The 24,554-nt window shown below is 36.8% G+C and overlaps 3 protein-coding genes across 11 annotated transcripts in view; 2 read left to right on the forward strand and 1 right to left on the reverse strand.

The window, feature by feature from the left end:
- The first annotated feature begins 52 nt into the window (after positions 1-52).
- rump (heterogeneous nuclear ribonucleoprotein rumpelstiltskin) lies at positions 53-4,178 on the forward strand. Of its 4 annotated transcripts, XM_034339557.2 has the most exons (10): positions 54-410; positions 667-1,042; positions 1,136-1,408; positions 1,582-1,828; positions 1,905-2,081; positions 2,164-2,319; positions 2,410-2,609; positions 2,693-2,828; positions 2,953-3,028; positions 3,089-4,178. In XM_034339557.2, exons 1-9 carry the CDS (start codon positions 394-396, stop codon positions 3,006-3,008), a joined length of 1,638 nt encoding a protein of 545 aa, XP_034195448.1. In that variant the 5' UTR covers positions 54-393; the 3' UTR covers positions 3,009-3,028; positions 3,089-4,178. The 4 variants fall into 4 exon arrangements, 3 of the variants coding, with proteins under 3 accessions (XP_034195448.1, XP_034195446.1, XP_034195447.1); XR_004583217.2 differs by having other exon boundaries at positions 53-410; positions 2,164-2,609; positions 2,693-2,824; XM_034339555.2 differs by having other exon boundaries at positions 55-410; positions 2,164-2,609.
- A 202-nt stretch (positions 4,179-4,380) lies between these two features.
- LOC117611575 (protein fem-1 homolog CG6966) lies at positions 4,381-24,278 on the reverse strand. 6 transcript variants are annotated; one of them, XR_004583216.2, is made up of 9 exons: positions 22,874-23,325; positions 9,576-9,735; positions 9,273-9,473; positions 8,611-8,862; positions 8,311-8,467; positions 7,761-8,190; positions 7,474-7,680; positions 4,989-7,389; positions 4,381-4,909 (listed from the first exon to the last, which is right to left on the reverse strand). XR_004583216.2 is itself a non-coding variant. In XM_034339552.2 (9 exons), exons 2-9 carry the CDS (start codon positions 14,599-14,601, stop codon positions 6,985-6,987), a joined length of 1,848 nt encoding a protein of 615 aa, XP_034195443.1. In that variant the 5' UTR covers positions 14,602-14,669; positions 14,788-16,704; the 3' UTR covers positions 4,381-6,984. The 6 variants fall into 6 exon arrangements, 5 of the variants coding, with proteins under 5 accessions (XP_034195443.1, XP_034195445.1, XP_034195440.1 ...); XM_034339552.2 differs by lacking the exon at positions 22,874-23,325 and adding exons at positions 14,566-14,669; positions 14,788-16,704 and having other exon boundaries at positions 4,381-7,389; XM_034339554.2 differs by lacking the exon at positions 22,874-23,325 and adding an exon at positions 24,106-24,278 and having other exon boundaries at positions 4,381-7,389.
- Positions 23,344-24,554, forward strand: part of gro (TLE family member transcriptional corepressor groucho) — a 62,244-nt gene continuing 61,033 nt past the window's right edge. The window contains exon 1 of the mRNA XM_034339539.2: positions 23,344-23,480. The gene's annotated coding sequence lies outside the window, so the exon portion shown is untranslated. The remainder of the gene's footprint in view (positions 23,481-24,554) is intronic.

Here is a 24,554-nt window from a genome sequence, read left to right on the forward strand (position 1 = left end):
TCGAACTAATTTTTCATAACTTACTATAGATTGCATTTGAAAATTTAAAGTCAGGTTATGTTCAATATCGTGGCAACTTCAGAATGTACACAATATTCTCTAGTCGTAAAACGTATAATTCGTGATCTCTGCAAACGTAGGAGTAAAGTAACAATTATTAAAACTTTATACGCAAGCGATCTTCACACATAAGTTTGCATTATTTCAATCAGAAATCTAATTTTGAATACAGTAGTTTCCGGTACGTTTTGCCACTTCCTTGGACAGCCATTTTATAAGACGCTTCGCGATCGCGTATGTTTGCATGTACGGTGTCTTTTACCCTTTTTAAGTGCGAACTGCATTATCAGTTCTTTGAATAATTTAGCTTGTTGAGTAAAAGAAGCCTCAACAATGATCAAACAAGAGGAGTAAGTATAATGTTAATAGTTACATCAAGTCATCGAAAGTTCCTTGGCGGCATGCAGAATCATGTATATTTAACTTAAACTGACGCTAATACATTTTGAATACATCAAAATCATAAAGTTTTAGGAACTGTATTTCTTAATTCCATAATGTTGAGTCAAGTTTAGGTGAATTTATGCGCTAAGGAAAACAGTATAATCTACTAGCGTAATAAGAAGTGATACTAACAATTTTCCACGCAATCTTTCTCAATATTAGGAATCCAGCGCAGAATAGTGATGAAAGGGACCGAAGTAGGGAGCGTGATCGTAATCGGAGATCGGAAAGACAAAATCGAATAAATTCTACTAGTCGAGATCGGAGTAGAGAACGAAACGATCGTGGTGGTAGAAAACCTTCAGATCGCCGAATTTATGTATCAAACATTCCCTATGATTTTCGATGGCAAGATCTTAAGGATTTATTCAGAACGGAAGTTGGAAAGGTTGCGCATGTGGAACTTTTTACTGATGAAAATGACAAACCGAGAGGCTGTGGAATTGTCGAATTTGAGGATTCAGACTCTGTAAAAATTGCTGTAGAAAAAATGCACAGATATGATATTAAAGGAAGAAAACTTGTCGTCAAAGAGGTAGTTAGTATATTGTTGTGATTACAAACACTTTATTACCTCGAATGTTGATACCTCCATTCTTCAGAATGCATTTTACAACATTTTTCTTTTCAGGACTTTGATGTTGAACGTGATAAATATGGTCGTCTAGCCACAGCTCGTAACAATGACAGAGTTCGTGATGATAGATTTAGAGATCCACCAAGACCACAAGGGGGTGGTCGCCAAAATATGAATCCTCCTGCTGGTGGAGGTGGTGGTGGAGGTGGTGGCGGCGGCGGCGGTGGTGGTGATAATAAATTTGGAAATACTTATGGTCTAAGTACTCAGTTTTTAGAATCTTTAGGTATTAATGGACCCTTAGTTACTAGAGTGTTTGTAGCGAATGTAAGTATATTTTACTCTGAAACATTGGAAATTTTAATTAAATAATAACCGTTTAAGTGCCATGAATGAATGAAAGAATACGTTCGAAAAATTTCGAACAATACGATCACGCTGCACGGCACTCAAACGGGTAATATAACAGGAAACTAAATATTGTTTGTTTCTATATTTAGCTTGACTACAAAGTGGATGAAAAGAAACTATTGGAAGTTTTTAAACTAGCTGGTAAAGTATTGCATGTTGAGTTAGGAAAGGATAAAGATGGAAAATCACGAGGATTCGGAGTCGTAGAATACGATCATCCGGTAGAATCGGTTCAGGCTATATCGATGCTTCACAATCAACAACTGTATGACAGACGTATGACTGTTAGACTTGATAGAGCAAATGAACCAGACATGCCACCAAAGTTGCCAGAAGGTATATATTTTGTTATCTCTTTTACCATGATTATTTAAATAACAGAGAAATAAACAAATCTTCATTCGAATAATAGGTTTAAAGGGAATTGGAATGGGACTTGGAGCTGGTGGTAATAGATTAATGGATGTAGCTAGAAACATTCCTAATGTACAAGCAAATAATCCACCTGTTGTAAATCCTATTTCTGCACCCGTGTTGGCTGCTGGAGCCTTTGGTGCTGGCTTAAATAATGTTGTGCCAGCACAATTAGGTAAGTTCTATTATATACGCAACAAATAAAATTGAGGGGAGAAACAAAAGAAATTAATGAGAAAGTATTCATTTGTTTACAGCCTCTGCATTGACAAACACGAATGCAGCTCTTCAAGCAAGTTTTGCTGGAGGTTTAGGTGCTAATTTGGCCAGCAGTTCATTGCTGAATTCATCTTTAACAAATGAATTGGCTTCTAACTTAAATAATTTTGGCGGAGGAGTCGGAGGTGTCGGAGGTTTGTCTAATTTACAAGCCTCTTTAACTGGTGGACAAAGCAACAATTCGTTTGCGTCTCGAGGCTTATCTAAAATGGACAATGATGTAGGCTTCGGTGGAAACAATGCTTTCGGTGGTTCTAACTTCGGTGGTGGAAGAGATTTTGATGGTGGATTCAACAGAGGGGACAATGATCGTGTTCCTGGTGCCGGTGGTGGTTTCTCTGGCAATCAAAGCCAAGGAGGAGGCGGTAACAGGCAAAACACGAATGGTTCACGACCGATGTCGGATACTATTCTTATAGGAAATGTATGTAGTGTTCTACAGTCCGACATAAAAATTAATCTGGATATTAATCTATATATATATATATCTGTATGTGATTATCGCAGTTACCACCAAATACCACATGGCAAATGTTGCGAGACAAATTCCAAGATGTCGGAGAGGTCAAGTTTGCTGAAATGCGGGGCACTGACATGGGAATGGTACGATTTGCATCTGAATGGGACGCTGAACGTGCTGTGTGTATCCTTTAACAAAAAAATACATTGCATATTATATAATATAGATCTTTGCATCTGATTATATTAATGTGCGATCTAAATGAAGCGTAATACTAAAAAAAAATGTCCCTTAACGATATGTACAGCTATGATGAATCGGTCACGCATTGACGGCAGAACGATTGATGTTCGCCTTTACTAAAAGACGGGAATACACTTAAGGTAACAGTTAATAGAGAACTTCTGCAGAGTTTGATGCTTAACCATAACTTATTGATGCAGCGAGAGGAGACTGGGTGTTCGTATGTCGTCTGCAGGATTGTTCCACTCCTGATGACAATACTTGAAATTCATCCTAGTTGTGTGGCAGAACTTAGGACGGTGGGTGAGAAGTATCTGTCGTTGGAAGATCAACAATCGTGTTTTATGCCTACTTCAACGTTGAAACACTCATTGGCTGCTGATGATCACCCTTCCTTGCTACAACTGTTTCATTCGAAATTCGTTTACCAGATTATCGTTCCTTTTTACAGTGGATGTCTAATAATTGTTCACTCCAAAACCAATCTTTTTCGAGTGATCGATAAATAGTTTAGTTGTTAGGAATAGGTTCATAATGTTCAACGTAATCCATAGGTTTTTTTCAGTATGTAGGTTTATGATATTTACAGTAATTATCAAACGTAGTTTGTAAGTTTATTTCTTAGTTTTCATGATGAGAGATCAATCAGTTTTCCCACATTCCGGTCGAACGTGACGCTCTGGTCGTTCCCGGGACTGGTTTATCAATCAGGGACAGATTAATCTTTCAAGTATAAATATTAACGCGATATAGCTGTTACGGATTGTACGAGTTAAAAGTTTATCCATGTATGATAGATACTTTCATGCACAATCCTACACAGATCGTGGACGTGTGTGTTCGGTTTTTCTGTGGTATCGGTCGCACTCTGTTCTTGTATCTCAATACATAGAATGATACATCATGGCTCAACAGGGGAGTGTATTGTTTTCATTGTAGTTCTGCGATCTGATCGTTTACTCGTCGCGCCACATCGTTCTAGTAACTTGGAGATTCAAGTAGAGAAAAAATTTTAGTTGTCATTAGGAAGCTCCCTTCCAGTTCACCTCGTTTTTTCGAGACTTCAGCGAATGAACATTGGATTGACTTTATACCCTAAATTCGGCAGAATTGTCTTACATATTGTGCATCATAATATGTTTACCAAAAAATACTAAATATTTAACTTAAGACAAATACGGACAATTTAAAGAAGATAAACGATCAAGAAGATATCTAGTTAATATAAAATGTTACGAGTTTATTCTTTGGTAAACATATTTCCTCTCGCCATGTAGATCTCGAGGAACATTCTGCGCATTGTATAACACTCTTGTATAACCACGACATCATGACAGTGATTGAATAAAATCCAAATCCGTTTTGACTACAAAAATATGCTGGTCGTTGTGTTTTATTTCTATGTTGTTGTGAATTCTTTATACTTTAAAACAGGTTAAGATAGATACGCATTGGTATACAGGATATCGTTTCTGCAATTGACCGTGTGCGATACATTTATGTAGAATGAGTTTCAAATGCGTTGCACTTTTTTTTTTTTTAAACAGACATTTCTGTTTAAGAACATTTACAGTTGTATTTCTAATTGTAGAAATCCCTGCTTATTTTTTGAGATTGAAGATTTCCAATCTGTGAGATGAATATTTGCTTACATCACAGGTGAGATATGTTTTTTCAGGTGATTGTGGTTTTCTATTACTCTGATGATGAACACGTTTCAAGAGGGAATAGTTTTGTTTGAAATCTGTTTACCGAACATTTGTTCCTTCAGCGATAGTCAAAACGATATTCAGATCATCAAATTATGTATGGTAGTCTTCTTCTGAAGATTAATTAACGAAGTTTTATCACTGATCCAAGTAGTGGATTAAGAGGTTTTGGGAAAAATTAAAATTCACTGGCAATGTAGCAATTCGTCTCCTAACACCGTGGTTGATTCTTATGTATCGTAGTATCCAAAGTATCTTCTATATTTATTGGTAATTGTATCTGGTCTAAAAGTTTCCCGCATAATTCTCTGTCTGTCCAAAATGAATTTTGCATAACGTAAGAAGCAAATGGTTTGACGGTAACAATGACTTTTATGGTAAGTGGTCGTACATATTTTTTGTATGCTCTGGTCTTCAATCGCCATTGAAACATTTTAATGCGTCTTTTCGCTATGCACATGGAATTTTTTTAAATAACCGTCGTCGATTTCCATTGTGTGGTTGCCACATTTGTTTCTTAACATTTGAAGAACGATGTATCTTTTTTTTTTCTTACAATGTCATTGGTCACTAGTAGGGTTCTTATTTTATAACGCATGAGATCATGTGTCGATGGTCTGTTGCATTGATTTCCATTGTAAGTGACTGATCTCAGTTGTGTTAAATAGGGGATGATAACTGCATTTCCTTCTGGATTTTGCCAATTGATTCATTGTTGAAAAAGTCTGTTAGAAACTGTCCAAAAATAAAATGTTCAATCATGCAGGATCAAATTAAATATATTTTAATATGTTAATCATTTTTAAATTGCGGCTAATGTTTTACAGGAAAACAAAGGTAAGCTTCAAAATTGTTAACAAAGATTTTTATGAGTATGTTGTTCTTCCAGGAATGCTATCTAACCAGATCACAAGGTAATGGAGTGGTAAGTTTCATCCAGGTGAAATAACCACTTGATTATATTATTAATCACGCCTGTATTTCCACAGTCTTTACATTATAAAACAGTTAAATTTGGTGATCATTAACGTAAGATACTTTTTTTGCTGAGAATTATAAGTGTCCTGTGTAAACCAGTAACAGTGTGTGAATATAATTATTGGAATGAAACGTGTTAAAAAGTACAAAACTTTATAGCTGGATCGAATTCTGATGAAAATTACATGCTATACGAATTGCTGTTACCATGGCAGCTGTGCTACATAGTGTCAAGTGTAATTATTTGTTCATCCTCAAAAAAAGCACCTTACTTGAACACATCACCTATGTGATTCTTCTTAAGTATATATATATATATATATATAATTCTGTATAATACTTACAAACTATATGTATGTTTATCACATTTTAAATAAAGGTAAGCTTGAAAATCGATGTAAACGAACCATTTTCAAGAAACTTCCATGTACTATCTATATCGTAATAGGGGTATACAACCCCGAATCTAATCGATTAGCAAATTCTTTAAAGCAACATAACTTAAGTGACATTCCAACCATGTCTAGTAGAAACAAAACACACATCCTTAAACTGAAAAGGTCTGTAACATTTGCAAAAAAAAAAATTAATAGTTATGATTTTCATTTTTTACGATTTTTATCACAAAAGCATATGCTTTATTTTTTATTGAAATCGTTTCATGCTATATCAACAAAACTCTATTACACTTTCTTATCCCTCTTTTTTTCTTCTTTTTTATTTCTTTTTTTATACAGCAACGAAGGTAAAATCGTGTCTTCTACGATTACACGTATCTGTCAATTTAGCATACATCCCCGTTATGACTAAATAGTATCGATGAAGTATGTGTATATTATGGCTTATATGGGGTTTATGTATAAGGGGTAGGCTGTCAGCCAATTATACAACAATAAAATCACATTGACAGTATTTGTAAGCCATTGTAAACAATGCACGTAATAAGTACTCTCCTCCTTTATCGTATGCCTTACACGTCGTTCGACGTTAGTATCAAATATCTTCTTCTTTGTAGAAAATCACAATAAAGAAAAAACATTGCCATATTAACTTGGAAATTTAATGTACATATCCTGAATTATGTGTCATTTCTGTCCAGCCTTGGGCAATATACCTGAGTCATTAAAATAGTCTCGTACGACGAATCAATCTTCACGATTTCAAGATAATACAACTGAAATCTGAGATGTCCCTTAGAGTGTACTCTACTTATCGCTTGTTGTAATGGCAATTCTCAAAAAGTAGATCTTATATTCTCCCATTCGGAAACACATTCTGGTAGTTAGTTTACGTGTACGAAAAAAAGTAAAACTTCATTGTCGACTCTTTTTCGTTCGATTAATAAATAAATACGTCCTGTGGTATTTTTACACGATACAGCTTTTTCTTCAGCCCATCGATTACACCCACTAGTGCATCTGAACGAAAGCGCGAAGATGTTTCGGTACGTCTTCCAGTTCGTACGTTCTTTTGACTACTCTAGCCGCTAAACAGGTGAGCGTGGTGTATTTTACAGGGCATACCGAGTCGTATAGACGTTTATCGCGTAACAACATCTCAAAGGTTTTACCCTCGTTATTAACGGTGTCGATGTGGGCACCAGCCTCGAGAAGAGTAACGGCAAGATCTGGCCGCCTAAAGTGCGAAACAGCAGCAAGATGTAACGCTGTATTACCGTCGTTGTCTCTTGCCGTAACGTCAGCGCCAACTTTAATAAGAGCGTTCGCTAAATTCGACGAGGGGAACTTGGAGGTCGAATAGCTCCCAACTACGGCACCCTTTTCGCTATAAATTAATTGCAATACATCACGGCCCTGAAAACACACAACATAGAACATTTAAATTACCATGAAACACGTACAATTATTTAAACCATCCTTGTTTTCCAATCAACTCACTTGTTTGCCTTTCGCATTTATTCCAACTAGTTCATAAATCGCTTTGTGCAACGTGATGTATTCGTCCGTCCCTTTCTCTGGAATCTCACGTGTTAGTAAACACGCGAGATGCAAAGTAATCACAAGAACTCTGTTCAAATAAGTTAGATCACGTTTGCAGACCGGGATTTTATCCAACATTTGTTTGCCTAATGCCACCTCTAAGACCTGAAACAACACGTCGTTCATCTGTATCCCTGTGAAAATGGTAATTAAAAATCCTTTTCACGACAAGATCGAACACTTACAGCTTTCTTGAATACTCTAAGAAGTTCCTTCTTTTGTACCGGTGGTACTCTGCGCCCGGTACTAGTCTGAGTACCTATCATAAAGCTAAACAACTCGGTAAAACTGAACAGTGAACTCTGAGTCATTGGATCGAGCGGCTCCAACATACTCTGCTGCATATCCAAAGCGTAATTCCAAAGTTTGATGCAACGATCGAATTTCCCACCGTCCGCGTACAGTGCTCCTCTATAACGTATATAGTAACTGGTATCAGGATGAGCTGGCCCTAATATTCGTTCCCTGATCACCAATGCCTGCATTCGCATTTCATCCGGATCGGTTAACAGATCGTCCAATTCATCTGGGTTGGAAATTTCTCTTGTGAAATCGTAGGCAGCTACCACAGGGGGTGGCAATGGTTTCGCTATCACCGGGCTATCTCTTCGATATCTAAAACACGATAGTTGCCCTGATATTTAATCATTAGTGAATAACAAGAATTCTCCTCTACGATCCGTTCGAATCTATCAACGAAACGGTGTAATCCCAATTGCAAAAGTTTTAACGAACCTTTCGTCCATCGCTCGTTTCCAAAATTCGAGCGCCCCTATCATGTCCCTTTCTTTATCCACGTAAGTCGCCCCCAACAATTCCAACGCGTCTATCCGTTCTTTCCGACTGACTAAATTCGGTATACCGATGAAGTACTCGACGATGTGTTTATGTCCTGTAAGATGAAAAATTGTCCCGTGATAATTTATCTTTTACCGGAGTGTTTCCTCGTTCGTATAACGAAACACTCGGATAAGCATTAATTGTAATCGTCTTAAGGGAACCTTCAGGGTTGTGCGTGGAACATTCTGCTTTAACCTGTTACTGCTGCCACAAGGAGCGGTGTCATCCCGTACGAGTCCACGTCCATCCGGGCACCGTGCTCGATCAGTAGCTTCACGATGTCCAGTGATCCGCTTTCGGCGCAATCGTGAAGCGCCGTGTAACCCCTGACGGATTTCCGGTTCACGTCCGCTTTCAAGGCGAGTAGGAACTTGGCGATTTTAATGTGACCTTTGTAACAAGCGATCATCAGACTGGTGTGACCCTGATGGTTAGCCATTTCGATGTCTGCAATCAAACGACGCGATCTTGTGTTTATGGTACATTCGGTCCTCTTTACGAAATGATAAATGTAACTCGTTCGTGAATCGATCGATTCATTTTCTTTCAATACAAGGTATTATCGTAAATAAACGGTAGCTGCAGAAATATAACGTGGACATTAATCTAATCGAATTGTAAACAACACGTGTTTTCAACGCTTAAAGAGAGTAATATTTGGAATATTCAGAATTAATTTAATTAAATTAAATAAGAATAGAAAGTAAACAATATTCTTAAAGAGATAAACCATAAATCCTCAGATGTTGTTTGAAATTCTGCAGCTGTCGCGACGCAGCAATTAAATAGCTGATTCTATCTCCTACGGTGATTAAAAGATGACGAGTTAAGAATGAAAAATGAACCATCGTTCTTACCTGCACCGTGATTTACCAAAAATCGGACGATTTCAAAATAACCATCGAAGCAGGCCGCGCGCAATGGCGTGGAATTTGTTTTGGTGGTCGAGTTCACCTTGGCACCTCTTTTCACCAGTAATCTGACCAGAGCCAAATGACCGGCTGCAGCTGCGCACCATAGAGGCGGTGCACCTTCTATCGTTTCCCCGCCAAATACGACTGTTTAACAAAATTAATCATTTCACAGCTCATCTTCCTCGTCCTAATTGAAAAGACGCTGACGCGTTCGAAAGCATTCCGCGAATCGAATTCGAGTCTCACCTGACCCAGGCTGTTCGATATCCGCTCCGCATTCTTTGATGAGGTACTCAGCCACGTCGTAGTGTCCGTTTCGACAGGCCATGACCAAAGGTGTTGCGCCATGAGTTTTGGCGCCCACTAATTGTCCTACCTCATCTTTTCCTCGATGATCCAGAAACACCTGGAACAGACACACCATTACTTTATAAAACTACATTAAACTGAATATCCGATCACTTGGTATCGCGTGGGTGATCATCTAAACTCGTGTCGCATCGATGTTTATGAAATAATAATCCCTCTCCAAAAATGATCAGTGATCTATCTCAATTCTTTTTCCTACACATTTCACGATCCTCTTTCTAATGTAACTTACATTTGACAGTACGGAACCCGTGATGAATCGTTGAATTGAACTCGTGATTGAACAATCACGTGGTATTTTTCAAACGATAGTTACGTCACTGGTTCAAAGTTATCAGGAATATCGGGCAGACTGTACTCATAGACGAGAAACACTCGTCACCGCGCAGTTCCTTGCTTCGACGAAGGATAAGTATATAAAATATCACGGCTCTTCTCTTTTATGTAGTCTCACTCGAGCCTCTTTCCAAAACTGCTGTTTCTTCTCTTACGTATTTGCACGCTTTTGTTCGCCTCGTTCTACTCTATCCCCCACCTCGGTGTTCACTCGTTCCCGTACCACCTTTATGTTCAATTCTTTCATTCAAATTAATTTCCTATCGCGTACACCGTCTCCTAAACCTTTTCACCGAGATATTCGAGTGGAACCTAACGAAATCGTTTCAAGACTGAGTTATCAGAGTACTTTTAACAATCTCGCTGTTAGAAGAGCACGGTTTCAAAATCCCTGCGACGGACACGTACGAATTCATCGCGAAATCAAAGATGGGTTATCAAGAACTGGATCGCGGACGCGGGAGCGGTGATGTATACGAAGGAAACGTGTTAAATACGAAATTAAAGAATTTTCCGGGTATGTATCACCGGCTTATAAACACCATTCGCCAGGAGGAGTACCAGTTAAGACGACGCAATTGTCGCATAAAACACAATTCACGATTTCTATTTGTTTTCGTTGAAGCTAACCGAACCACCAACATTTCATTCTCACGAATTACAATACGCCCTGTAACTTGACGTAACAGACGAGAGCAAACACTGTCGAAGAACGGTCAGACGAGGATTGTTCGCAAAGATAAACTTCGATACAGTGTACACAAGGGATCGCGGAGGTGTAGCCCGTCTGGTTTGACAGCACGTGGTCGTTGACGGGATATATTTGCCTCACGTTCCCGTGTAAATTCGCTGAAGGATCGTAAATCGCGAAACGAATCCTTTGGTTCATGCAAAGTCAATATTGCATCCTTGGAAAACGCGCGACTCTTTCTTTATGATTTTGCAAATTTCTTTTCAAACTTGGATGGTTAACGTTTCGACGATGCGGTACCGATTTTTTTGGGGGGGGAAAACGGAACCTGTGCTCGCTCGCAACGGTGTATTCTTCGACTGACCGAGGTCCGAAACCCCTAACCGGTGATTGGCTTCTGGTGAAATCATGCTTCTCCACCACCGTGCAGGTATAGGTCCCGTTAAACGAATAATCGGTGACACTGGGCCCACGGCCAGGTATGGTGAATGGACAAAACGTCGTTGTGCGTTGAAAAGGAGGGGCGGGGAGAAAGAAGATGAGACCCGAGAGCCTAGATTTTCCTTTACATTTTTCCCTTTTAAACATTTATCACCTGCTCCCCCTCTCCCTCATTTCTGTCAGTTTTCTTCCCTTTCTTCCATCGTTTCTCTAAATACAGTTCTTTCTTTGTAACCTTCGGATACACACGTGTTTGAACGCGTACATACGTGAAACGGACAACGTATTCCGTTACTCGACTGACCGATTTTCTTTTTCGTGGGCCCGGCTTTTTGGGCCTGATCCGGCAAGAAATGTAGGTAATGGGAACGAACGACACCGGAACGGCTTCTCTCGCTAAAGATCTAACACGATGAACCTTCTTTAACGGTGAACAATATAATTGCTTTCAAAGATCGTATCGAAGTCGGCGGAGTTTAACCCTTTCACTAAACAGAATCATCATCGATCACCGACTGAGACATACATTATTGTGTTCATTGTTTCAAATGTATACTACCGCTAAGAAGTTTGGAAACATTTGAATTGATTTAAAAAATAATTAAAAAGTCGAGATAAGTGATTGTACATTGTATTCTTTTGTTTAACCCATTTGCTACCACGATCCCCAAATGGGGATTTGAATATATATATATATATATATATGTATTTTTATCATTTGCAATAGGATTATATTAAATAAAATGTTAGATAAAAATATCAAAAATAAAAATTTGGCAGTTAATAGGTTAATTCTAATACCGTTCTCTTTTATATTACTATATAAAGTGAAGTATGTATTTTATATTATGCAATGCAGTTGAATTATTTATTTAAATCTCTTCGTTTCCAAACTTTTTGACGGTAATGTACATGTACGTCGTTCGTACAAAGTGCATATTTGCGAATGAAATATAAGGTAATAAAATAGGAGGTAGTGTGTTCAATACATTGTCTTATAATTAGTGGAACGGTACATAATTTATTGAGTATGGTAGGTGTCTCAGGTAACTGGGCTAAGCTATAGTTCTCAAACATCCTTTTATTTCCAAACATATTTTGAAGTGAAACCTCCAGCAGTTTACAATATTAAATGATAAATAGCGATTAGAAAGCAGTATTTCCTTTGAAAAACTAACATTTCGAAACCAGTTTGGGGGAAAAAATGTCCAGTTACGTAAGAAACTCGCCTAAAATATTAATTAACATAAGCCATTATTTCGTTTGTCTAGCAAAGGAACTTGTCGTTCGTTAAACAAAGTGTTGCCTTGAAAAAGAACTGACAGTCTGCCGAGTTACTGATCTTGGTACTTGTTCAGTCTCAATGGGAATCCTACTTTTTTTTTTTCTCGTTCCCCTCGATATTTCTATACACGTTCCATCCGTTCATTGGTATTCCACTTTAGAACGTACTATCTTCAGTTAGACACCTGTAACGAGTTAAATACCGAACAACATATTTTCTGCGTTGAAAATAGGCTACATTTTGCTTGACTTTGTCATTAATCATGTTATCGCTCTCAACACTACCATGACCATTGAATTTTACGACTTCCCGCTTTATGACTTTACAATTTACAACTTTACAGCTTTTCTTTTCGCTTACTAGAAGAAGAAATATTGTGGAAGTAACTGGTCAGGATACAGATATGAATTTCATAAATTTGTTTCTTATAAGATTGTACAAAGTGCTCCGTCATTAGAGTTTTTTGAAAAATAAAATGACGTCCTTGTTTCGACGAATGAAACCTGCTAAAAATATTCAGAATTTTATTGGGCATAAAAATTCACTAATTCGACCTGGAACAGAATGTTTATGTTTCGATAGAAGACACTTTCATATTTACGATCGTTGACCCAAAACTAACAATTTCTAACTCATAATTTACGACTAATCATTATTAATAACAGCATTGTAATTTGGAATTATAAATTGCTTCGAAAGTATTTTAGGACACTTAAAGAAAACAAAGGATTAATGTTTTATTAAACATAGCTTTATATGCCAGGTGTATTCCGGTGCTCGTTTAAATTCAGAAGGACGCTTCGCGCCTAAACTATAACCGACAGTTCATGGTTGCAGCTTAAACAAAAAACCGTATTTCGTACCAACTATGAATATAGAGTACAAAGCGACACGTACATTTATCCACGGAGAATGAACTGTAACAATCACGAGACAATTTCAATTTCAAGAAAAAACGTTCGAGTGTAATTGTTACTTGGTTCATTACACTTTGCTATGGTCGGTTCTTGACCGAGGGAAATTACGTCGGCGTTGCAAAATAATTACTATCCATCATAGTAAGCTGGCAAAATAAGAATTCAGAAGAAAGTGTCGCAAAAAATAATCTACGATGTAAAATGGAAAAAAATATATTGTTATCGACCTCGGTAAAATGAAAGAGTGTTTTTGCAGACATCCGCTGGCAGAAGCGATTAATAACCGCTTTAGAAACAATTAACTGTCGTCGCTGTTACCAGAGTTGAACGACCTCGGAATATGGTTCGATCTATTAGAATGATAATTAGCGATGATCACAGCGATCGTCGAGGAATATGTTATTGCGAATAATGTATTTCTTCCCGATTGTGGGACACGTTATAAATAAACATGCACGAGTCTATCCCAGAAACGGTGAAAAATGAATTCAAAGAAACGTCGAGGTAAGGCTGAAACGAAGGAATCGAGAGAGTTTATTTTTCTACAGCCAACGAACCGCTGAGGAGGAGCATCACTTGAATGCAAATGCGCCTTGAAACACAGATGAGAAATTCTATTTCAAGCACGAATTCAACGTCAGCAAAATGTACGCGGTGTTCTTCAATTACCGCTGACATATTTCAAAGGAAGGATATAAAAATCAAACGGCCGATTTCGAAACACTGAACGTCTGATATGATTTGATAGCATAAAATAACACTCGTCGTATCCAGCTTAAGGCGAAAGTAAATTGCAAGTGCAATTGCCCGATGGTACTCGTTCCAACTCATAACAGCTGGGAAAAGTGGTCGGATAATGTCGAAGAGTGGGTGCGTGAAAATGAGGAGAAATTTGAAAGCTGCACAGAGCATTAAAAAATATACTTTTCAATTCACTTTCTTCCTTTTACACCGTGTATTTGATGAAATCAATTTTCGGTGATACGTAGAAAATTAAATCGGCAATCATTGCGAACGATCGAAATAAATCGCGCATAGTTATCGGGAAATAATTTTTACGTTCACGCTCCATCAGTCGCGAACTTCTTATCGACAAAAGTATAATAGAGCGCGCAAAGCAAAAAGCGTACGCAAGAAACTTGTAACGTTATGAAGTTAATTATCTATGATAATAAACGAGTCGCATAGAAAACTCACCCGCGTAAAGTGTTCTTCGTTCGCCTCGTACTCCATTTTCTTCTCCTTTTGCTTTATCAAATTTTTCTTTAAAATATGGAATACCGGTAACAATATTGGGGCGACTATAATCAGCGTTCAAAAATAAATAGAAATTAAATGAACACAAACACCGTTCGCATTTCATAATTTCATCGGTAATCATTTCACCGTGTCTATGTTAATTAAAAATCAAAATCATACCTTTCACACCTTCTACTGCTAAACTAAAAGAAAATCAACTGTTACGTACAATTTACGAACAAGGTCAGCGTTGATAACACGTTTCTTTTCAAACATATTCGCGACGGTGAACGCACTCGCGTGATTATTTAACAGGTTGGAAACGAGACATCAGCACACTTTGTCGTTCGTTGTACAAAGAGCGAGGAAGCATTTGCCACTTCGCGTCACATATGAATATAGTACACGTTAACGAGGTAATGCTAATAGATAAAGGCGCGCTACGAGCTTATAAACGCGAGATGTCCGACGAAAAACGCTGAGATCAGCGGAAAATTGATCTGAACCGATGATACTGGAGAAAACCGATGCGAACCGGTTGAATAGAAATTAACGCGAGAGATCGGCAAGAAATCGACGAAACTCGACGGTTTCAACCTGACTAAATAAATTCCTTTTTAATAAAAACGAGAAAATCTTGCGCAGCTTTCGTAAAAATCGGGAAACGATCTGAAGAAGCGTGTTCTGTGCACGACCGACCACTGTCCCGAGGTTACTCGCGATGTGCGTAAAATTCTATCGAGCCCAGGTGAAAGAGTAGGAGAAAGAAAGACGAAGTTTGAAGAGAGGGACCTTCTTCTTGATCAGGTGCAGGATCGAAAGGAGAGGTGGTCAAGCAGCCAGGTATACGTATAGATCGCGAGAAAGTGGCCCTGCGTGGTGATATTTATGCAACCTAGCCACGAATGATCGTATAAGTCTGCTTATGCGCCAGAACACCATCGTACACTTTCTAATTGTTCTTCCTGATCAACTCTTACCGTCTGTTACCTAACAAGAGAGCCCGTTCCACGTAAAAGTTATGCGATTCTGCATTCCGATTACGAGAAATGATCAAACTTGTACAGCTGACCGATCTCTCTCTCTCTCTGGTTCTCTCGGTTCTATCGGTTCCTTACACTGTTACAATCCATTGGAACGAAGAAATTCAATTTTCCCTGCCAATTGAAACGGATACAGACTATCTCACGCTCGAACGAGTTTTCTGGATAATCGAACGATTACGTTTTACTACCTAGGAACTAGCATTTATTGCGTAATATTACGTCCAAGAGAGCTGGTATCAAGTTTACGCGAAACTCGTGTGAGATCCACTGTCTCGATTTAATCACCTTCCTCTCGATGATATTTCCTATTTTAGATTTTCTAGGATATTTTTAAAAATATTTTCTCGATTCTTGTTCTCTCGATTATGAAAGTTAATAAAATTAAAGACCCACCGATGGGTGGTTAATGAACTCGAATGGTATCAAGCATCATCGCGAGGAAAACGTCACTGTCTCGATCGAATCACCTTGCTCTCGATATTTCTTTTTTTAGATTTTCTAGCATATTTTTAAAAATATTTTCTCGATTCTTGTCCTTTCGATTATGAAAGTTAATAAAATTAAAGAGAAACCGGAGAAATCAAAGACCCTCCGATGGGTGGTTAATGAACTCGAATGGTATCAAGCATCATCGCGAGGAAAACGTCACGTATCGATACGTCATACTCGTGTACGAGAAAAACTCGTAATTACACGATTAGCTACAACGTATTCCGATTGTGTAATTCGTTTGGTAGAGGTGCAACAGGTATCACGTGCGTATTATTGTTACGTACAATGTTTCCGCGGATGCAAATCCTAAACATGGAAAACGTCACACGGTGAATTACGTAAAATTACATTCATTTCTGACATAATAGATTCTTGCACGAAGAACGTCAGATAATCTTGGAGCGATTCTAAAACAACCGATTAACTTGAATCTTACATAGCATGACGAATGAATACGATTAACCTGATTCTGCTATATTTCTTCTCCCGACTATACATGTGACATCAATGTACAGTCAGTGGCAACAATATAGTATAATTTTAATTAAAGCAATAATAATAGAAACATACAATTTGAAATGGTATATGTTATCCTAAGTAAAATCTATATTGCTATTTTCCAACTTTTCTGAGAAATCACTCGTTACTATAATTGAAACCTATTTAACCCTCGGGTTATCTTACAACTGCCATATGTCATTTCTGTTCACTAGAGACTAAGAAGTGTAACTAGATACGTCGGAAACAAACGTGATTTCATAACTCGATCACGAAGGAAATAAAGAATAAGCTGAAACACTCTGAATCCGCAAAAACATGTAACACCGAGTTACATGAGAAATTACAACGTACGTTTACTTTCCAAGAGAGATTTCGTTACGTGGTCCTTAGATGAAGGTATTATAAGAAAGGTTGCAAAGCTGTGGCAAAAGGTATGGATGTTGGTTCCATTATCGATTGAATAACAACGAATCGACGTTAGATGCGATTTCTATCGTGACACGTATCACGAATTATTTTATGTAATGTGTAAGGAAGTGATAAAAAAAGAGCTCGTAATTTCAGGTGATTTAATGCAATGAGTCATAAATATCATTAACACCAAGAGAATATTAAATTTGTTCGTACCATGGGAATCCTGATACATATCATGAAATCATCAAACACGAACCCATTGTTTTTTTATGTAAAACTAATATGAGGAAAATACGTCTACAAGTTGAGATAGGTCAGTGATAGAATTCCATTTGTTCGTATTTCTAATTCTCATTTTTTTTTTTTTCATTTTATCAAGAAAACAAATGACACGGAAATGTCGTATCGGTTATTACTGATTAATGAGAACTGCTCTTTTGTACATTGATCGGTCATGGTCATCGTGGATGTACGTTCGTTAACTGCTTCCTTTTCGATTATCGTCTTAATTGGTCATCACCGACGAAGAACGCGTGTTCGCGCATTTACGTCCAATTATCTTAAAAACTTTAACAACCATTGTATGCGACAGCTTGCACTTTTACTTTTAACACGCTGACAATACACGTTGTAAAATGACTAAACGACAATTCATCGTCTGTTTTATGTATTACTTGTTTACGCTGGGAACAATAATAATTAAACACATATAATTCTTGCAAGTTTTCCATGATTTCACGCATGCATAATGAAGAACAAAAGCGTCCTTGATTACCTGCAAAACACAATTCATCTAACAATAAGCTCCTCTCAACTTTATCAAGCATGAACAGGTAGTAACTCTTTAACAAGTGAATCATTACAATGTTACGACACAATTCGTGTTTTGATTACGGTAAATCCCGGCCAGTAGTTACCGAGATGATGCTCCTTTGATTCGAATCAATTTGCGTGTTTGGATTTACCAACAATGTTGAAAGGATCTTTTCAAAGATCCTTGGAGTATGCGGAAAGAGATTTTAATAAGTTCAATTCTCATGATAGTGATGTTACGCTACCGGGTATTTCATCAGCAAATTATTAATCGACATCGATGCATATCTTAACATTACAATAGAACGTCGCAGATATGCATAATGTAATTTATCTGCTTTCGTTTGGTTGAAAAATGACTAACTTTGAAGCAAGATTCATTTATTTATATGTAAAATAAAAATCAAAGTATTATCTACGTCAGACGATAGACGTTTTGAATGTATTCAAATTTTGTTTTGAGAATCTTGCTGATCCAAAGTCTAGACATTCGAGTCGTGGTATGTTCTCTGAAAAATGTGGTTTTGTCAATTAAAATTAAATTTCATTCAATTTCATTATTACAGTCTACAGGGAATAATGTTAAGGTACGAAGCAAAGTGATAGTTAAAACCAGTATGATGATAATTATGAAAATATCTGCCATTGTTCTGGTGCATAAACATCCGGTTTTCCATGTGAATGACCTGATTTTAGCCACGAGACAATTGCACGATTTCGCAACAATAATTGGTGAACGTTGAACTATCCAGTCTACCAGAAGTGCAGTATATAAAAACGCTTAATAGGTAGAGATAATATTGCAATAATGTATTTGAGGTAATCTAATTTATTAGCATATTCACGAACCGGTTTTGCCTTACTTCGAATTTCTACACAATTTGAGAAGCAAATACTGACAACACGAACTCCCACTATTGGAGAATATTAAACAGTTTTTTTTATCTTTCTTCCATAAATATAATTTCGCGGAATAACAAATTGTACGATGCACTTTTCCTCAGCCTTTCCTTGAAAATCTAGAAGTTAGAATTTCTGTTCCACAAATTTATTTCGTATGTAAGATCGTATGGAACGACTTACGTTTCCGGAAACTGGCATAAATTCAGTATTCGTAGACACTTTTCCTTAAGTAAAGAGAAAATATCAGGATAGCCTCGCGAAAGGCGCGGAGAAGAAACTTCTTTCTTTGCTTCGCTATTTGATTTCCCATATGAATAAGAGTAAACAAAGAGCGCGACAGTGCTCCAATATATCTCCAATTCGCACTAATTAAAAATGATGGAAATTATGTAAACTCAGTTTCTTAAGGTAGAAAAATCGAGGAATGTGATAGAAAATGAAGGGCAGACAGGTTGGTTCAATGTCAAGGTATCGGGTGGAAACCTTCTAACATGTTGATTATCAAGACTGGCTCGCAGAGGCGCTTAGGTAAGTAAGTAGTTCGGTTAACTTGTTTATGGCTTACAAGGAGACAGACAGAGAAGGTTGACACTGAAAGTCTTATCGACTTCTAAGCAGTTTTGTCATTTGACAGGCTGTATACGAGATGGCTATAAAATTTAACCTGAAGAAGACAATTTTTTCGAGCAACTTTACGTGTTTCCATAAAACATTACTTGTACGTTATTATCAGCACTCGTTCGATTAGATAAAGTTCAATTTATTTTTCGATAAGAATATCGACTGAATTTTATCAAGTGTGTATCGAAGGACGAAACTTGCTACCATAACAATTGGAGAGCTTAAAAAATAACGTGAATACATGAATTTTACAAATATTACGTTAGTTTAATTTTTGAGAATAAGGAATTACTGTCACCAAGATGAAAACAAATTTTTGCGCCGTTTCTGAAGCTATTTTAGTAACTGGAACGTTTAGGTGTCACACACGTGTACAATCCTAACCCAGATTTTACACATGTTGGTCACAGCTGTGTATTTGTGTCTGTATTCATGAAATGTCTTTCGAAAACCTTGCAAAGTGGATTCGTCAACATACTGGCTGTAGAATACGAGTTATCTATAACTGGTTCTAGGATGAAGTATTAAATACAATGTTTCTCATTCTACCCATAAATAGAACCATTATTTTGCATTTAGACATCTCAATTCCGACCGCGATTTTCCAACATACAGAAATAAAAAGAGAATGTTTTCAACGTGCTTTCACGTAGCTGCAAGAAACGTATCACCTGCATATTTTTAGCAACAACAGGGTCGCTGCTATTTTTTCATACACAACCCACCGGATATGAATATTTCATAGAGTGGCTTGCACTAATTTATTTTTGTACCGTATGCACTATTTAAGTATCTAATTAAAATAGCGATTAAAGAACTAGAATAAAACTCGTGGTTCTCAATTTGAAATTTGTAATAAATTTTCTTAGTACAAATCTCAAATTGAAATATGCTCATTTACAATTACGTTAATTTTCATACCTGGGATATAGATTTAATGAACTACGATTGAAGGTAGTAAGTGAAAAACTGGGTTTATCGACGATGCACAGGATCGATGATGTAGGTTGTGTGAAATTAAAGTTGCACTCGCACAGTTTCTAAACATGTGTATAAAATACCCGTTTACCGCCCACGCGCGTGTTCTAAATGTTAAATTACCGTCTGAAAATAAACACGTAGGGTATATCGAAACTGATTTTTATTATTAGCGATTCTACCAAGCACCCTTTACGAAATTATCTCAATGAATAAATAGAACTAATGTTAAAGGAGAACAAATTATTTTTCGAAAGTAAAGAAAAAAACAATTCTTGTAATCCTGACAATGTAATTTTTGTACGAATAGGTACATGAATAAATTCTCAGAATGAACATCATTCGATGTCTCATCGTTAATTATTGAAAATCAATCAAACTTCTTACTTGTTTTTCCAGGTTCGTTCGATATCCGAACGATACCAGGGGAATCACAGTCGCTAATCGTATACGTTATTTACCAAAGTCGATTCAATTAGAATGATCGAACATCTAAAACGATTCCCGGACAACTTCCTCGTTCCATTATTAGGTTTCTTTTCCGTACACGTGTTTCTAAGAGACAATCACCGATGCAATGAAACGTCAGTGCAATAGCACTTGTTTTCTACCTTTCGTAGAATTTATCGTGTATCAAAACGAAAAGGAAAAAGACGTACAGGGATATAGCTTCATTAGGAGGGATTAAAGTGGCTCGTAAAAATATTCAAACGCTTGCAATTGAAAGTCCGACACCATTCGATGACATAAAAGTACCACAAAGTAGCACTTATGGTATATAGACGGTTGGTTATTCTAAATTAAGCGCTGTACATTGATCGTTACCGCGAAACCTAATTGAGTGAGTTTGTCACCGTACGATGAGGACAATACAAATCCACGTCACAATTACCGTATTAACTTCGCTGAATTATTCGACAAATAGGAAATTCAATTTCCAAGCCCGAACAATGCATTGACATCGACCTTTTCCCACCAATTTCCATTTTAAATAAGAAAAAAAATTAATCTGATTCCGACCTACAAATTAAAACACTGCATGACTAATTCAATACTATTAATAATTCTTCGTATTCATTTACATAGCTAAAATTGTACCTGCTACATATTTCAATCATCACACTCGCCTCGATAATCGTAATTAATGTGGGACACGGAAAAAAAATCATGTCGGCAGTATCAACATTTGAAAAATCGCGGTCAATTAATCGCGCGCTGTTATATTCGAGAATCGATATACCATACATCAACTTTTTTCATATACCAATCAATTAATTATATCAAAATAAAAAGAAACATGAACGAAATAAATATGAGCGTACAAATACAAGATATAATATTAGTAACGGAAAATATTTGAAAGAAACATAAATACGCTTCGATGGCCATACAATTATTGGGATTGCTCTCGAATCCTCTGCATCAAAGGAGCACCCTGTATGATGGATTCTATAAATAAATATCATGTAACAACACGGAGCTTCGATTTTGTAACCGTGACTTTTTATCCGCATCACGCTAATGGAAATTTAATATTTCGATTAAAATGCGTTTCGTTTTTGTTCGTAATCTTTGATACCAATCAACCGAACAGATTTTGAGGTTATCCCTTTTACCATCCCCAACGTCCGTGGATCGTTTCGACTAAATATAAATGTCTGTCGTATTTAAATCTTTTTAATAATATAAAATCTTCTTTATTTGTTATGACGAGCTCTAACAAATAAATTGAACAACTTGTTTTCCCTTTTTCAGAACGTTACGAATTTGGCAAAACGCCGCATTTTATAATGTATGTATACGTGAGATGTCATTAAAACAACATGCTGCTATTTTGAATACGATTGCATGACAAAAACTCGAAAATATCGCCTCTGCAATAGATTTGTTCGAAGATTAGAAAATATTCAATGAAAACTGTTGATCCCGCGTTTCAATTGAATCACTGCGAAAACGTATCAAACGTTCCGGTATTGAGGTTAACTTTAATACTAACGGAGTCAAAACTGAAAATAATAATATTTACATACATACATATAATTTGAATTGTACATATTTCATAATATTTATCAATGCATTTGTCTAAAATGTCAGAGGTATTATCTTTCTTTTATGAAAATATTTGACCTTTAAATATTACTGAAAAATTTCTTAACTAAATTATCATATTAAGTAAAAAAGTAATTATAGTTTAGCAATAATGATTTTAACGAATCCTTACAAGTATTTCTACGCTGTAAAAGAATAAATCCTATTGTAACAATTACGGTAATCTATTAATGATAAGGCGATTAATTAATCAGTAAAACGTTTCCTTTTCCAATCTTTGAACGTAACACGATCAAATTCATTTATAGGCACAACTGTTCCCGAAATAAGGAGATATATTTATAAAATCCAAAGAAGGGAAAACATTTTCACCGAACGATAATATAGCAAAGCAAAGTACAAAATGTGGCCAACTACGCCATCGAGTGAAAAATTCGGTCGGAACTCACCTTTAAGCGTTTCAATGTGCCGTCCCTCGCTGCGTTGTACACCACGCTTTTAAAATCCATTTTCACATATTACAATCCCGTCGACTACGAAGACATTACAGGATCCTTGCACTGCAGGGTTCTCGTGATTCACGGCTACCGTACTTCTTTGTCCCAATAGTACAGCAAATACGTTCTGGCTGGTCCTATTCGTATCTTCACCCGTGACCTAACGAAATTTTGACGTACGATTTGTCGCGCGATGTAAATATTAAACAGACGAAATGATAACGGAAGGACGAACCGTAACCGCTATTGTTACTTTTCTAAAAGAACTGTATTACTGTTAGTTATACGCGCGCGCGTTTAACACAATCACAGACGAATTTCTCTGCCCGAGCGTCCTGTTTCGGTCGTTTTGCGAACACACGTCCTATCCGATCATCAGATGGCGATACCTGTACTTTCGCTCCGACAGTTCGTCAACAACTGAGCTCGTGCAACAGACGAGCTATAGGACAGGCCAATCATCTTATAGGACTCGCGTCACACGGTCTGAAATACCGACGCCGTACGAAATCCCAACACTGCGGACGCACATTTCTTAGAATCTTTGAGCCTTGTAATAGTAAGTTCTTTTTTATACTTATTGGTAGTAATCGATTATTAATAGAATCGCTAATTCGATTAGTAGTAGTTAAAGAATAGTGGTGTCAAATGTTAAATGTCAAAATCACGAGTACATGACACTAGCTGTCAAAGTATCAAAAGCCATGATTTTTAAACGACGATTAAAAACCTTCGAAGCAGAAAATCAGATTCTTGAACGAGATTATTATGGTGCGATAATGGATGCACTTTCTAATTTTAAAACACACGCGAAGCGAATGAGTGAATTTATTGTGATTTACACTATGGCTTGTAATTTATGTTAGAAAACGTACAGGAAGGAATAATCTTAGCTAGACAACTTCCATATTTCTTGTATGAATCTAATTTACTTCCGTATCCTGCAAATATTATGCAAGCATTATTTTCATATTTTGTAGTTTGATAGTTTACCGGTCGGCATTGGAATAAATGAAATAGAAAATTGTATTCTTTGACAAATAACTGAGTTTTACGCCTTACTTATTACAATCTAATTCGAATAGTAACATCTCAATATATTTGAAACGTCAGATATAATTTTTTTAGTGCTAGTGGCTAGACGAAGTACCGCTAGATGGCTTTTTATGATCCACCCGACTTACTTGTTTATTCGCAGCCCTCCGTCAGGTGGCGTTGATAGTACTCGTTTGAAAACGCGCACTGATACAGAATTATAAAAAATAATTAAGAATATAATAAAATGTTAATCTTTGAAAAAGGTATACAAGAATTTGCGCGATTTTAACTTGTGATCGGTACGCGATTTTCGAGTAGATGTTTACCGCTCGACGGTTACGGCAAGACTGATTAGGATTTGACCTCCCCAAGTATATCCACCGAAAACAAATCCGCTTACGTTCAGGCATCGACTTCCCTCGTCGCTCTATTTACTTAATTCCGCGGTTGAATTATTAAAATTTCTATTTATTCCATTGTCCATTATTACTTATTGTATTTTATATACGTTAAAATTTACTTTTTAATTTTTATACATATACACGCAATCACTTAAATTCAGTTGGATTCGCTAAGCTTTAACACACGCTAGATT

The sequence above is a fragment of the Osmia lignaria genome, chromosome 10 (assembly GCF_051020975.1).
Source record: "Osmia lignaria lignaria isolate PbOS001 chromosome 10, iyOsmLign1, whole genome shotgun sequence".
Taxonomy (NCBI): Eukaryota; Metazoa; Arthropoda; class Insecta; order Hymenoptera; family Megachilidae; genus Osmia; species Osmia lignaria.